This window comes from Stigmatopora argus, chromosome 21 (genome assembly GCF_051989625.1).
Source record: "Stigmatopora argus isolate UIUO_Sarg chromosome 21, RoL_Sarg_1.0, whole genome shotgun sequence".
NCBI classification, from domain to species: domain Eukaryota; kingdom Metazoa; phylum Chordata; class Actinopteri; order Syngnathiformes; family Syngnathidae; genus Stigmatopora; species Stigmatopora argus.
Window position 1 is genome coordinate 4,705,842 of NC_135407.1, and position 15,432 is coordinate 4,721,273.

The 15,432-nt window shown below is 41.5% G+C and overlaps 2 protein-coding genes across 3 annotated transcripts; one reads left to right on the forward strand and one right to left on the reverse strand.

Annotated features, from left to right (window-relative positions):
- Positions 1-653: 653 nt before the first annotated feature.
- ago2 (argonaute RISC catalytic component 2) lies at positions 654-11,238 on the reverse strand. Of its 2 annotated transcripts, none has more exons than XM_077590764.1 (20): positions 10,958-11,238; positions 9,936-9,983; positions 9,466-9,646; positions 9,263-9,383; positions 9,009-9,190; positions 8,775-8,911; positions 8,572-8,706; positions 8,419-8,506; positions 8,189-8,336; positions 7,996-8,115; positions 7,517-7,639; positions 7,292-7,425; positions 7,033-7,217; positions 6,802-6,961; positions 6,609-6,699; positions 6,342-6,536; positions 6,140-6,274; positions 5,756-5,857; positions 5,470-5,669; positions 654-5,400 (listed from the first exon to the last, which is right to left on the reverse strand). In XM_077590764.1, exons 1-20 carry the CDS (start codon positions 10,974-10,976, stop codon positions 5,292-5,294), a joined length of 2,613 nt encoding a protein of 870 aa, XP_077446890.1. In that variant the 5' UTR covers positions 10,977-11,238; the 3' UTR covers positions 654-5,291. The 2 variants fall into 2 exon arrangements, with proteins under 2 accessions (XP_077446890.1, XP_077446889.1); XM_077590763.1 differs by having other exon boundaries at positions 7,499-7,639.
- A 257-nt stretch (positions 11,239-11,495) lies between these two features.
- dlx5a (distal-less homeobox 5a) lies at positions 11,496-14,194 on the forward strand. Its single transcript, XM_077590765.1, has 3 exons — positions 11,496-13,212; positions 13,372-13,556; positions 13,677-14,194. Exons 1-3 carry the CDS (start codon positions 12,861-12,863, stop codon positions 13,977-13,979), a joined length of 840 nt encoding a protein of 279 aa, XP_077446891.1. The 5' UTR covers positions 11,496-12,860; the 3' UTR covers positions 13,980-14,194.
- The last annotated feature ends 1,238 nt before the right edge of the window (positions 14,195-15,432 follow it).

Below are 15,432 nucleotides of genomic sequence, written 5' to 3' on the forward strand. Positions count from 1 at the left end.
AGGAATGACTGCAAATTCACTTTTGGCATGTCGTGCTTTAAATAAGGGAAAAGAGAATACAATATAGAACGTATGAAATATGGAAGGTTTGAATTGACATAGCCAGTGGCCTGGAACCAGCTGACAAAAACCTGGACCTGAAAGGAGGACTACTAGAGTGGGCCAACTCCATTGTTGATATTCATACAAGTGAATAAATCAAGGTCGGATTTATTTATTATTTGGGAAATAGCCCATTATTGCACTCAGCACATTTTTTTACTATTATGCTTGTGAATGCAACTGATTGATAAATTAAAGAATTTTAATGAGTTGTTTTATTAAAATAGATTTTTAAACTTAGACCACTATTATTCTAAACTTGAATTCTATTTTTTTTAAATGCTTTTGAGTACATCACATTTTTTTAAACGTAAATGTTAGCGATGCTTTCCCCCCAAAAAATATTTGATAGATGCCTGGATTTAGACCACTATTGCAAAAAAATCTGCAAAATATTACAAATGAAGTTAGCCCACTACTTCTGATTGAAAGTGAAATTGTCAACCAGAATTTGAAATTCAAGCCGACATAGATTGAAAAGTGAGGGTAATCCAGTCAGATAAATCAAAGAGCCTGTCGAAATCAAACCGCCCAACGGGTTCGGGATTGGGGATTTTTTTGATTTTTTATTGGACATAATGAAGTACACTAAAGAAATAAGTCAATGCAGCATATATCAGGCTTATGAGGTACTTCAAAAATGGATGTATAGCTCTAAATATACTGTATAATATATATATAATCATCTCAACCTTTTGTTTTGAATTTTTTTCAAAGAAAAGTCATCTTCCCACGGATAGCATAAAATACCTCGTCAGTTCTTTCATTGCTTTGCGGCCGTCGTTTGAGACTGCCTCCAAAAGTGCAAAACACAAATACTGATGGTTCCGTAAGCACGACGTGGTTAAAAAAACAAACAAACGGCAGACGCTGACAACGACCCGAAGGCCGTTGGCGTTGGATTGTTCGGCGATGGAAATTGGTGGTAGGTAGAAAACGGAATGTTGCTTTTATTGCGGTACTACTGGCTGCACTTTGTAACAAATACAGAATACAAAGATTGGTTTGTGTAGATTGAATGATGTTCAGCAGAATGGATGGTTTGTCGTATTTTTTTGTCCAAAATTATTTGTGTTGGTCGCTTTCACATAAAGTTTCGTAGAGCTCATGTTCAATAGGTTGGATTTACACAGCATTTTTTTGTTGAGAAATTGTTGGCTCTCCTGTTAAGAATGGAGTGTTCATATATGTTATAACAAGAGGGCTTTAATCTTTTTAATAAATATATTTTGCATTATTTTACTCTAGAAAAATATCTTGTCCGAAGCTAAATAAATTCATCAACTAACCTAAGCAATTCATCTAATAGTCACTGACTATGATGATTAATCTGTTTTTTTTTTTTTTTAAATTGTTAAATGCGTGCTGGTTGTCACTTTGCAAATGATCTCATTTTGTAAAAACGTGCATAAGTTTTGTCTCACAAAAGGCCTGCAAAGCAAAAAAAAAAAAAAAATCTAAATGTTTGTAACGAGAAAAACTTCCATATTAGGGCAATCTTAAGTCAAGATACGATTGAACACAATTTGGGAGAAAATCTAAGAGGTCACAATTAGGTGCACAATGTAAATCCAGCCTTTAATAAAACACGAGCCCTTCAAATTTACATTATCAATGCTTTGCTTGTCAACCTAGCAGTGCTTCCACATGATATGAATTTTTATCGGTTACGACAAAACTACACTTTGAGGTAGGTTATCATTTCCCCCCCTTAGAAGAAGCCACAGTGCTTCTTAAAATGCTTTTAAAATACAAATTAAAACAAAAACGCTTACATGCCTCAACGTTTAAATCCGACCATTGACGTGACTCAAAAATTACACTTCTGGGAATTTCGGACAAGTTGTGCTGTTAAAAATCATACAGGAAATAAAGCTGCAAATTATTTTATACAATCAAATCTAATAAGAACGATAATATAATAAGAGTGACTCATTAAAAAAAAACAATATGCTTTGTGTTTCAGGCATGGGAGTGAATAGAAGCTTTTTAAAAAGGAGATTAAAGATTGCAGACGAACTCAAACTGCTTTTACGAAAAAATGCGTCACTTGTGGGGAAATCACAAAAACAACGTAAAAATGATTTGTGGAAACTTGGAATTGTAGATGAATATTATTACTGTTAAGAGTCAATAACAGCCATAAATGTCAAATTTACAAAGCACAAAGGAGTTTGAAATACATTCATTGTTACCCAAAGTAAGGAACAAGCACAGAGAGGCGCTAGCTGACGACCCAATTCATACGTAGACAATTAAAAAAATAAAATAAAAATAAATGCTAGCTTTCTATCCTCAATTTCTTAGCAACTCCATTATTTTACTCATTTTCTATCATTGACAGCGATAGACATCTGATTCATTTCAACGAAGAGGAAGAGGCGGATAGTTAGCCAATTTTAAGTTTATAGGCGCCACAACTCCCCAAAATTCGGACGCCTATCGCCGTCAAAACATAATGAACTGCTCACTTCACCTACTGCTTTCTTTCTTATTCCGAACGAGCTCTACTGCCCTAAATGCTGCCAAAAAGCTACAAAAACCCATATTTTGTTTTAGTGCAAAAACAAACATTTGTCAAAGGTTGAACTTGATATATTTCAAGGTAAAAGCAATTATGTTCTGGTATTCTAAGGTGCTGGTATAGTAGTAGGTCAAGTCAAACACCGAGACAGACAAAAAAAAATTAAAAGTACTAAGACACATTTCACACTGCCCTTCGACGCTCTCACTGGTCAAAAATATGGAACCACAGATGTTCATTTTTGTTTATAGGCGGCGTGACGGGGGCGATTGATATAAAAGAGGTGACTTTAGCTGTATGAGCCAAATGACGGCAAGATAAGCTCAACTAAAAAAAAAAAAAGCAATCGAGACTTTAGCGTCATTGGTGCATAGAGTTACTCCATAAAAAAGGGAAAAGCTGCGCATTGAACGCGTTTTAAAAATTTGGTCGAAAGCCCCTTCGGAAAACAAAACCCCAAGCCGGTTGCATCACGCATATCCAACAAATTCCTAAAAAATAAAATCTAAGCCATTTAGATCCATGGCAGGGGGCAATTATGCAGAAATGGCCAGTAGTGTGATGTTACCATAACACTTGAACAGGTAACACGAGGTAGAACACAAAGCCATTTCCATACAATTACGCCAGTGTCATAATATGGCCAAACTCCCATACTTACAAACAAAAAAAAACACGCCCTAACTTATTGGAGCCCATACCAATGCTATGCTATGCTAACAAAAGTGCTTCCAAATGTACAAGCTTTGAGACCAGCACCAATAAGTACAATATTGACATCAACAGGAAATATCAAGTACATGGTGTTTTCAATGCCCCACAAACACAGTCAGTCGGATTTCGGGTAGTTTTACGAGTTAAAATGGGGAGTAGAAGTCTGAATGAATTTTCTGCGCGAAAAAAAAAATTAAAGGATGGCAGTGTGTGTCCAGTGAGTTAGTTGGTTTACAGTGAAAATTCGGTTTTGTGCTTCTGAATGTTAATCTTATTCGGCTGAGACCAGACCCAATTGTCAAGCTAGTAAAAATAGAGAAAAGCCACGTGATTAAAATGGCTGCCATTGAGATGAGTTAGCTCATTTGAGGTTTAACTTGCGAGTTAGCTCATTTGAGGGTTAACTTGCGAGCTTAGCTCATTTGAGGGTTAACTTGCGAGCTAGCTCATTTGAGGGTTAACCTGTAAGCTAGCTGATTTGAGGGTTAACCTGTGAGTTAGCTGATTTCGGGTTAACCTGCGAGTTAGCTGATTTCGGGTTAACCTGCGAGTTAACTGATTTCGGGTTAACTTGCGAGCTAGCTGATTTCGGGTAAACTTGCGAGTTAGCTACGTTAAGGTTAATTTGCGAGTTAGCTACTTTCAGGTTAACTTGCGAGTTAGCTAATTTCAGGTTAACTTGCGAGTTAGCTCATTTCGTATTAGCCCGCTCGCTAGCTCATTTCGCATTAGCCCGCTCGCTAGCTCATTTCGCATTAGCCTCCCAATTCAAACGGATTTGACGTCTACTGACGTCAATGCCTGTAAAACCTACAAAAAGCGCCTTCTACGCCACAAAAAACAAACAAAAAAACACCAGACTGATGTAAAACATCTGTCTGCTAAATCTCTTGGTTAAAAACAATGCATAGTTCAAAGTAGAGCCTACATCCACTCCATTCAAGACTAGGAACATTCGCAAGATTAATCTTGATACAAAAGAAAATGTCTGTCGAATGACTTGAGACTGTTAACAGTCTTGAAAGGCAAGAGAATATATTTGCATTGGACTCTTTACACAAAAAGTGTTCGTTTAAATGACATGCGGGCCAGTTTTTTTCTTTCCATTTATATAAACATTGGTTTCGACAGTCTCCGCTGAAGATTTATTCAAAATATAGCAAATTTTCAATATGATAAAAAGACTCTAGAGAGTCATTTGCATAAAAACGACGCTTATTTTTGAAGGAATTTGATCTGGCAAATGCCGCGCTGTATATATAGCACTTTATATTTACACAACCAAAATAGAGTACTGGTTAAAGTGTATTAAGGAAGGAAAAACCACATCTATGTTTCTAAAAACAGGAATTGGCTACATGAAAAATTATTAGAAGTGGGACTGAAATTAAAAACATTCTAGAAAGAGATCAAAAACATTTTTCTGCTCCCTGGCTTGATTTGTACATCGAGCATTTTATAAACATGGCTCAGAGTATATTTAAAAAAGAAAAAAGCAAAGGTTTGATGGGAACCGGTCCCAATTCAGGTTGAGCCAAAAACAGAAAACTACTTTTGATGAAAAGATCAAGAGCCCTGGAACATTCATAGTGTTGCTTTTTTGAATGGTCCCAGATTTGGCATATTTGTGGACAAAAACTAAAATCAAAATGGATGAAAATATTCAGGTTGTCTCTAAATGGCACTCATTTTCATAGCGCCTGATGTGGAAGTTGACGTACTTTGGCCCTGATTAAAGTACCCATTCTGCCAGAGCACTTGGCTGTGATTGGCTGGTCGATGTGCGTCCGAGAAAGAAAGAAAAGTGTCTTAAAAGAGGATTTGAAAAAAATAAAATAGGGAGGTGAGGTGCTTAAAACTCATAAAGCACCAAATTGAATAACAATACTCCTTTCATACCATCTCACAAGATATTCAAATATATAGCAAGAACGTACGAGTGGATGCAGTCTCAGGCGAAGTACATTGTGCGCAGGGTGTCCTGGTGGATTTGAACAGCTTTAGCCAAGGCTTGTTGGTCCCGTCCGTTGCTTTGACCTGACGTGTGGCTCCCCTCGGCACTGGGGGGTGGAATTAAAAAAATAAAAAATAAATAAACCGGGCAATACAAGACAAAGTTTCACTCGTACCTGTCGTGCTCTTTGTCCACCAAGTGATAGCGAGCGCGGAATGCTACCAAGTGGGCGTAGTAGGCCGGCGCCGGGATGGAAACGGAGCGGGTACAGCGCACGTACGTGTGGCACAGCTGGTAGGTGAGCACCTGCAGCTCGTCGGCGGAGAAGTGATTGTCGTCCCACAGCACGTGGTAGTGGGAGGGTCGGCTGGTACCCTGCCAATCGTCACACCGATGGATCGTCAACACATTGAAGGCGATTGAACGTCAGTCGCTGTCAATAGTAGCGATTGGGCTAATACCTGAATGCCGGCGTGACTGCAAAGGTAGAAGTCGAATTCAGATGGGTGAGTGATTTTGGTGTCCACTGTGGTGCCTGCGGGAATATTGCCACTCTTCCCAACCTGTACAAAAAACAAGTAAAAAATATTTTCCTCAAGTAGTAAATAAAACAAAAAGACTAAAGCCATGAAAGCTATGAGCTACAAAAATAAAATTTGCACAATTTAGTAGAATTCAAGATGTATGCCCAAAAATGCCCCCCCACGCTGATAACTCTAAATTATTTCATTTTACGTTGGATTGAAATTTGAAAGTTTATAAGTCAATTTAAGTCAATTTCTGGCTACGCATGGAATTATCTGCTTTACTAACAGGAACGAACGCCCCCAAAACATATTACTGACCCTCTCGTTTCTTTCCGTACAGAACAGCCTGGTGTGGTGTCTCTTCTGGACCACCACAAAAGTGATACCAGGTTGGTAATCCTTCTCCAGTTTAATGCAGGCCTCGCGGATTGCTAGGAGTTCGTGCTGAAGAACCTGAAAGCACAAAAAAATTTATAGAACGGAGCCTCCTAGCCTCGTCTCTGTGCATTTTGTCCATCACCTGGTTGAACTGGCCTTCAGAGATGCCGTCCCGATAGTAGATGATTCGAGTGGGCTTGAAGCGGGTGGACTTGTAGAACTGGATAAGCAGCTCTCTCACCATGGTGGCTAGGTCTTGGATGATGTCCTGACGGTGCTGCTGGACCCGAACCGTGGCGCAATATCGGCTGGGGTGGGCGTCCATGCTACCTACAACCTGTAAAAGCCCAATTTTGCGCTCAGATGAGATTTTCAGTTCGGCATAAAACACCAAGTCGAGGTTTCTTACGGCCGCAATAGAGGGCTTCTTTCCATCTCCTGCGGGAGGATGAGTTACATCAGCACCAAGAAAGATGACGGGTTGCTGAAACACCAACGGCCTGCAAAGGTACACACGTTTATTTTGTGATATTCTAACCACTAAAAAGAGGGAGCACTAGAGGAAAAAAACAATTCCCACGCTACCTCGTCATAATACTCACCGTCCCTGAGGAAGCAGGATGTTGTTGACGCCACCCAGCTTGACATTAATCTTCAGACAGAGGTTGGAGAGGGTCTGCGGTGTGGTCTTCTGCACGTTCTTGACCTGCACGCACTGCGTGGCCATGCCGAGGACTGTATCTCCGACGCGCTTGACTTCAGCTACAATACAAATGAATACAAAATAAGTAAAAAAAAGAAGCAGAAACACGTGCCCAGATAGATGTCCTCACCGTAGACTGGCGTCTTCCCCGGTAGGATGACCACGACCAGCTGCAGACCTTGGTACGTGTACTTGAGGTGTCTGAACATGGGCTCGACGCTGTCCGCGCCCTGGGCGTACTTGCAGAAGCAGGGCTGACCCTGAATGGGCATGCCCGCATCCCGGGAGATCTTCCTGAGCTGGTCCGTGAACGCCCTAAAACAGAAAAGAGTAATTCCATCTCCCGGACGCCAACGAGATTTGACGAGACATCCATCGATATGACTCACTTGAGCAAAAGTTCCGTGCACTGCCTGGCCGGGGCGAAGCACGCGATGGCCCAGACTTTGATTTCGATGCCGGTGTGGAACTGCTTGTTCCTCATGTCCCAAACCCCCTGGATGGGCGTGGCGATGGCCTTGTTCTGGAAAGGTGGAAAAATAGCAGTGCCGTCACGAGATCCTCCAGGAGGCGCCTGAAACATTCACTGTACTTACAACTGCTGATGGACATACCCTGCCTCCATATAGAATGGAGGGTGCCTGCAGGACCCGGCCGTTCACTTCCGTCATCTCGTCCCTCACCATCACTCCGAATTCACGGACGTATGGGTCGGTGTTGAAGTTGGCGCTTCTCATCTACGCATCGGCACAATCGGACGATAAGCTATGTTTGACTTACCTTTTAAAAATCTGCGCTACAGCTAATTTAGGGATGTTTACATGCTAACTAGCATCACACTATTTTATTTATCCAAGTTGTGCAACCTGAAGTGTCATTGCTATGTTGCTAATAGCTCATCAATTCATGAGTAAAATAATTTGGAATTTTGTCGAACGCACCGTTAGCGTTAGCATTCCCAAAGCCCAGTTTGCGAGCTAAAAGGCGACTTGTCATTTAGTGCCACTACAGACCAACAATTTAATCTAACCCGTTTTTGAAATTGCAAGTTTCCGAAAGACAATATTTCATCTTTTGCATGACAAGCACTCACCAATTTACTAATTTCATCCTGACGGTCTGGCGCCGATCTGGCCGTGGCTCGGATCATGGTAGAGGTCTGATTGTCCGTCAGTTTTTTGATACAGCGTTGGCCCGCAACTATGTTACACACCTGAAACCAGACGGTAAGGTTTTAATGAAATGGACTAGGAATGATTAACTGAAATATGGAGGTGCTTGCTTACCTCAAGAGGTAGATAGGTGTGTTTTTGCTCCTGGCCCACCTGTAGACATGGCAGGTGCGGGTAACGCAGCAATAGTTTGTACTTATCTTTAAAGTACTGCGCCACCGTGCATTCAATCGTTTGGCCGTTTTCCTGCTGCAGGGGGAACCTAAGAGATTTTTAAAAAACGGTCAATATTTGTAATGCTGTGGCGGGGATTAAAAATAAAAAATAAACTAGATTTTGATTACGTTTGATGGCTGGCTGGTCTTCTTGTCACATTGCATACTCTGTATTTCCTCTTCATCTGACCACAATGTGTGATTTCGACTTTCAGGCCTGCAAGAGATACACATTTAGAAAAGGTCTAAAAGGTGCAAAAAAAAATAATATGGAAAGTGTACCTTTAATTTCTTTGGTGAATTTAACTCTTTGAGAATCTGTTAAGGGCTTCTGTTGTTCTTCAATGCTTTTGAAATCCAAGACCTCGCACATGAACTCAATGACTGGTTGAGCTTTATAGAACGCGGTGGCCGAAACTGCAAACAAAAAAGGGGGTTTGAAATGAATTTGATTCAAACGTTGGGTTAAAAAAATGGAAAATTACCATCAATATTGAGCATCATTTTCCAAAGGGAAGGCCTGACAGATTGGTGAAATCCAAACCACACCTCTCTGCCGCCACCCAGTGGGTTTGAACAACCCTCGGAAGGAGTGAAGAAAGAGCGACCCACTGGAGTATACCTTGAAAAAAATATATATTTTTAAAAACTTCACCATTGACGACAAGACACCCAATCCATTTGAACTTCCAGCAATTAAGTAGAAAAAATAGGGATACCTCATAGAGGGCAAATGTCTCATGACCACATCCAGAGCTTGAATGGTCTCGAATGGGACACTGGGTAACCGACCCGACAAGGCCTCATGCAAGGCTTGCAGGCTGACGCAGGAAACCCACTTGATGGACACTTTGAAACTACGGTCCTTTCCTTCTCCTGGAATGGTCACCTCAAGCTCCACCTGCAGTTTCAACAATAGGATTAGTCATTCTTCCTAGTTTTTGGCATTACCCCTACCCCCAAAAAGACATACTTTGTCTCTGCCGATTGGCAAAGGCATGGCTGTGTACAGATTCTTCCTGCCGTCATACACTGGCTTTCGATCCCCGAAAATCTGGGTTTTAAAGTGCTGGACCATGTGCTCCACAATTTCACTGAGGAGAAAAAAACCAAACGTATCATACCACTTGAAGTTGGATATTATCAGAAAGATGCTAGTGAGAGTTGAAAACGCACCGGTTGACCCTCCTGGGACATTTTTCTGGCTTGATGTCAATGTCATAATGGTACACTTCCAGTTTAGGGATTTCCATTTCGAAGAAATTGGCCTGCAGCTTGATTGTCCTGCCCATGGTGCCAAAATCTGGCCTTGAGGGTGGCTTGAACACATACTCTGGCACTGGGGAAGATGGCGGATCTGGAACAGAAATAAACATGGTCACAAAAAAATTTCCTAAGATGACTTTTCCACTTAAGCATTTTGGGGAGGATTTTAGGAACCTCCGCCATGAGAACACCCATTTTTAAACACTGACAAAAGGGCGTCTTGAGTTACCCACACCCTAAACACCAAATTCTGACACACCAGAGCAATTGTATAGCACAAAGTAGCAAATACTTGACGGTAAACGCTGGGAATGCTAACTTTAGGATTCAAACTGTAGCCAAACAACACACACTCAACCCTAAAGATAAGAGATACTTACCAGAACTGGCCGACCCAGAAGAACGGGGTCCCTCAAACATTTCCGTAGCTAAAAAAAAGGAGAACATTAATAATAATTAGTTACTGTAAAAATATATATGTTTTCTAACCTTGCGCTTGTCATTTGACTGCATCCGTTATCAATATGAAGTCAGAAGGGCAAACGCAAGCTGTTAATCTACAGGCGCAGGAGCCACCCATTTGCTAAGAGATAGTCATTTAAGTGAAAAAATTAGGTGCAATACATGTCAAAGCAATGGCTCCAACATTATTTTAGATTATTATTTTGAACAGTATGCACAACTTGAATAATGGTCTCATAAAGTTTGAATTTTTTTAAAAAAGACACATTCAAATAAACGTGGCTTTGCTCTACGATTTTTGCTTTGTTTTATAAATCTAGTCCCATCAGTTTAACTATGCACCTGCCATTGACGACAATAGACGTCCAACCCCGAGTACCTGTCATTGGACCCCTATTGCCATCAATGTGTATATGGCCCTTATCAATATCAATTTCCCTCTTTTACCAACTATTAAAACACACACACTGGTGAACAGTTAAGATCATGAAAACTTTTGAAGAAATACAAAGCGAAATTAATGAAGATTGGGGATGAGATACAATGCACAAACATGCCCTGCAAGTTAATCTAACACACCCTCGTACAACCTGACACGATAAACCAGAAATGACAGGGTCTTTACTTTGGTTTATTGCACAGCCACGTCAAAGTAGCATTTCGGAAGCGCGCTGTGACAAGTTTCGGGATAACGAGGAAGCCTCGGAGCCGACTTGGCGAACAGCAGCTTGTTGTTGCACGCTAAGTTAGCTAAGCTTCCTCTCCAATTACTGCTGCACGAAACCCCGAGCCGATCTTAAATAAACCGTGCGATCCACTTCCATAAATGTAAGCATTCAACTAAAAGCATCGCACGAAGCCGATTGAAAATTAGAGGCGAAAAACCTGCACGATCGATCTCGTTTTTGCCGCTTAGCTCGCGTTAGCTCGTCCCACTTACCTCCGGCAGTGGGATACATTTTGTCGACTTTTAGAACCTGTGTCGTTGTCGGAAAAACGCTCCACTTTACGCCGCCAAATTCCAACCGATAGTCATACGTGATCGAGAAGTAGTTTGGTATATAAAATAGTGGAATCCAGGTTCGGAGATCGTTCTATTTGTTAAATATATGGAGTCGATCATCCTCGGCACGGCCCCATCCCCCCAACTCGCAAAATCGTAGCCGAGTGAGACGCTAGCATGGAAAAGACCTCGTTGAGCACAGAGGACTCCCTTTTGTTCACTTCCGGCTTCGGTTACGACCTATTTGACAGAATCTGTTTATTTATTTATTTATTTACACAGGGATTTTTTTCTCACAGTTCTTTGTATTTGTACAGATAAACACTATACTATTTTGTTAAACTATCAATTTGATTTAACCTTTGTATATTTTCAGCAGGTATAGTTCGTTTTAATTTGAATTCTCTCTGGAAAGGGAACTCTCTTGGTAATTCGAAAAGGCGGAAGTCATGCACTTTGACGTACATTAGAAACAAAAACTAATGTTTTTTTTTACAACTAAAAATAATACAATTCAACACATGACTCGGTTGGGATTATTGTAATTAAATATAATTCAGATTTCTAAAAGTATATTATAAACCCAGAAAACGGCGCGTTTTCACACGGGAAAGTGTTTCCGGTCCACGGCTGACTCCAGGTAAGTGAACTTCTGAAAAAGCTACAGTTGTTTAGCCTTTCTATTTACAAAACTAAGCTCGTTAGTAATAACACATGAAGTCATGTTTCATGCTACGAAAGCATTTCTATCTTATCTGGTCGAAATGGTGGGATATTTGAAATATTTTCCAAACGTAGTCGCTTAAATACAACAAAAGGGTTAATAACATACGACTAAATACACAAACTAAATGCTACTAAAAGCACAAACTGAAACACAATTTAGAGTTAAATTTTACATTTGCCTCTATTTCGAATATCTGTTTTTAAAATCTGCATATGAGCATCCGGGTTGAAATGTTTGTCAAAACGTAATTCCGGTTTGATGTTTTGTTTGAGATTCACATGTAGTTACACAATGTGTCCACTAATCGTCGCTGTTCACCACTCCATGACAAGTCTTTTCTGCATTGTACCTTTTTATTTGGTCTATTTTGTGTGTGATGCATTTAATGAACAGGCGATAAAGGTTTTCATGCAGCATGAAAAGATAAAACACACTGTTTATGCTTATGATTGATGCCTATGAACCGTTTCGCTACCTTAGACAATTATATACGTCCAATTATGTGTCTGTTATTGTCCTTCTGCCGTGAATTTAACTGAAGGTGGGTTCATATATACTGCAAACCATTCCCTGTTCAAATATACTCTCAAAGCACTTCTTTAAAACCCATAAACAAAATATACATTGCCGTTGTTTTGTCTGCTTGCTCCACGATATTCTCCTTATTTTTACAACTACCAAAACCAAATGGGTCAGCCTATTCCCAAACACATTGCTGATGTATAAAATAAAATACGCGTGTATAAATTGCTTGCACACGACAGTGCGGCCACATTGCCTTGTGGTTGCCCTCCAATAAGGAAGCTTGTATAATGTGTATTGAGTGTAGCTGCGTGCGTGAGTGTGTGTGTGTGTGTTTGCGTCCTGGCCAATGGAACCAGATCCTCCCCGCAGTGCGTAAGAGCGCCTTTCGGATTTAACCAAGTCTTTGCTGCTGGCTTGGCTGCAGTCTTCAGCAGAACCCGACGACCCGAGACGGTTCCCATCATGTCAGTGTAATTTCCACGGCACTTTTTGGAGCCTCGGCGCCTCGCATTTTCTCTCGTTTTCTTTTTTGTTGTTGTTGTTGTTGTCGCACGACTCCAACTTATCCCGAGCGATCACTCCCGAAGAATGACTGGAGTATTCGACCGGAGAATCCCGAGTGTGAAAGCCTCCGATTTTCAGACTTCGTTCCAGCTTTCCGCCATGCATCACCCCTCCCAGGAATCTCCGACTTTACCCGAGTCCACGGCCACGGATTCCGGCTATTACAGTCCGGCCGCCGGGGTGTCTCACGGGTACTGTTCGCCTACTTCCACCTCGTACGGAAAAGCGCTCAACGCTTACCAGTACCAGTACCCGTCCGTGAACACGTCCGCTGGGAATTTTTCGACCAAATCTTACACAGACTACAGCTCGTATACGACGCCGACCTACCATCAATATGCTGGGGCTTATAGCAGAGCTCAGCCGAGTCCTCAAGGTAAGAATTTATACTTAAAAGTTGGACTTTGAAGCGATAGCGATACATTTTTGTTTAACAATTGTCTTGGATTTCGGGAATTTTAATGGGAATTTTAATGGGTATTTTAACGGCGAAGGCCAAATTAAACAGTAATATATATATATTTTTTCGCGACAGAAAAAGAGCTGGCCGAACCAGAGGTGAGGATGGTGAACGGCAAGCCGAAAAAAGTGCGCAAACCTCGGACAATTTACTCCAGTTTCCAGCTGGCCGCCCTACAGAGGCGCTTCCAGAACACGCAGTATTTGGCCTTGCCCGAGAGAGCCGAACTGGCTGCCTCGATGGGTCTCACCCAAACACAGGTGAGATTATTTGGAAATATTACATTTTTTCTATAATGTTGCAGCAACAACAAAAATACATTTCTTGCTTCAAAACGTCCTCATTTCCTCACCATTCTATTATTTGTCTATTGTCACCAGGTGAAAATCTGGTTCCAGAACAGGAGATCCAAAATGAAGAAGATCATGAAAAATGGCGAGCTCCCCCCAGACCACAGCCCCAGTTCTAGCGACCCCATGGCATGCAACTCCCCCCAGTCCCCGGCCGTTTGGGACCCCCACGGGCCTTCCAGGCCGCACAGCCTGCAGGCGCAGAGCCTCAACACGGCGGCCTCTAACTTTTTGGAAAACACGGCGTCGTGGTACGCATCCCCGGCCGCCCACCTGCAGACCCCCAACTCAATACCGCACTCGTTGGCACTTGGAGCGGGGACGTTATACTGAAGAGAGAGAGAAAAAAACATGTTCATTTAATTTCTTTTCTAAAAAAAAAAACTAAACAAAAATATACAGGAAAAAAAAAAACACCTATGGAACTCGTGTTGACATTTCAGGGGAATATGCAATGTATTTGACTGTCATAGAAGAAATGTGTAAATGTGTGCATGTAATTTATTGCATTTTTGGAAGACTATTAAACGTTTAAATGGACAACGGACTATTTTCCCGTCTTATCAATGCTGTGGATTTACACACAAAAAAACACTATCTCACTGACATGTAAAATTATAGCTCGCCTCGGGGTGTTTTTTTCCTCTTTTAAATGACACGCTTGTAAATCACAGCTGCAGCAGCGAGATGAATTATTCCGATTATGTTTCACTTGGCACGCCCTGCCGTTGATTTCCATTTTTATGGATTTGCAAAACACACAAACACAAATCTGTCACTGAAATCAGGCCAAAAGAACCAAAAACCCTCCTCGTTTTCTAACATCTGTACGTCTTACACATTATTTGTCGTGTATGGATTTTATTGTTTTTTTCCACTCCGCTGCAAGATTTTTTTTTCTTTTTTTGCAGACATGTCTGCCGCAGTCTCTCGTTTTGTGTCCCCTACAATTAGACGCTTTGAATGGCAGCGAGGGGGCGACGGGGAGGGCGGTTGGTGGTGATGGCGAAGGGGCGGCAAGGAGATCTGAGACAATCCGCATTCCTGTGGGGGAAGGCCGGCTCCAGAGCCTTGCCACTCCTGGCCGCATGCGGCCCACCTTCCGGGTAAAATCCCAAATCCTGCACACAGTCACCGTGTCATTAGCAGCCACTAAACAAACCTTGCCACTTACAAGACATACTTAAGCAGTCGAAATGGGCTTCATTGTACTTCACGAGCATGCACGTAAAGATTAGGAATGCCTTTTTTTTAAAAAGGATACATACAAGCTCCTCACTTTTTACAGTAAAACCCATGTAAAGTCAAACTAGCATTCATCTGAATTGAAAAATGGATATTCTAAAACCATTCCATAAGGTAAGTGATTTTTTTCGTCACTATAAATCAGCCATGCGTATGAATCACAGACCGTACATTGTCGTCCACACATAGACGGCCATTAAATGGAGAGCCCCCGTTTATTCCCAACCGAATATTTTCCACTCAACTAGTCCCAACCCCCACATCTATGCCCCCCTTCTCAAATGGAGTAAAAATAATGAGCATTAGTTTTACAGGACAGCTCCAACTGTACCACTCCATAATAATTATTCTCCAGGCAGGATTAGGGCCTCCATTATCATAATCTGGACATTGGCAATTACCTATAATTTGCAAAGATGCGCACGCTTCTTGATTGCAGAGCCAAAGCAACCCCCCCACACCCCTCCTCTCCCCGCTCCCGAGCTCGCCATTACTAAACAGTGACAGTAATAACAGCTAATTTTGCAGGCAATATATATGA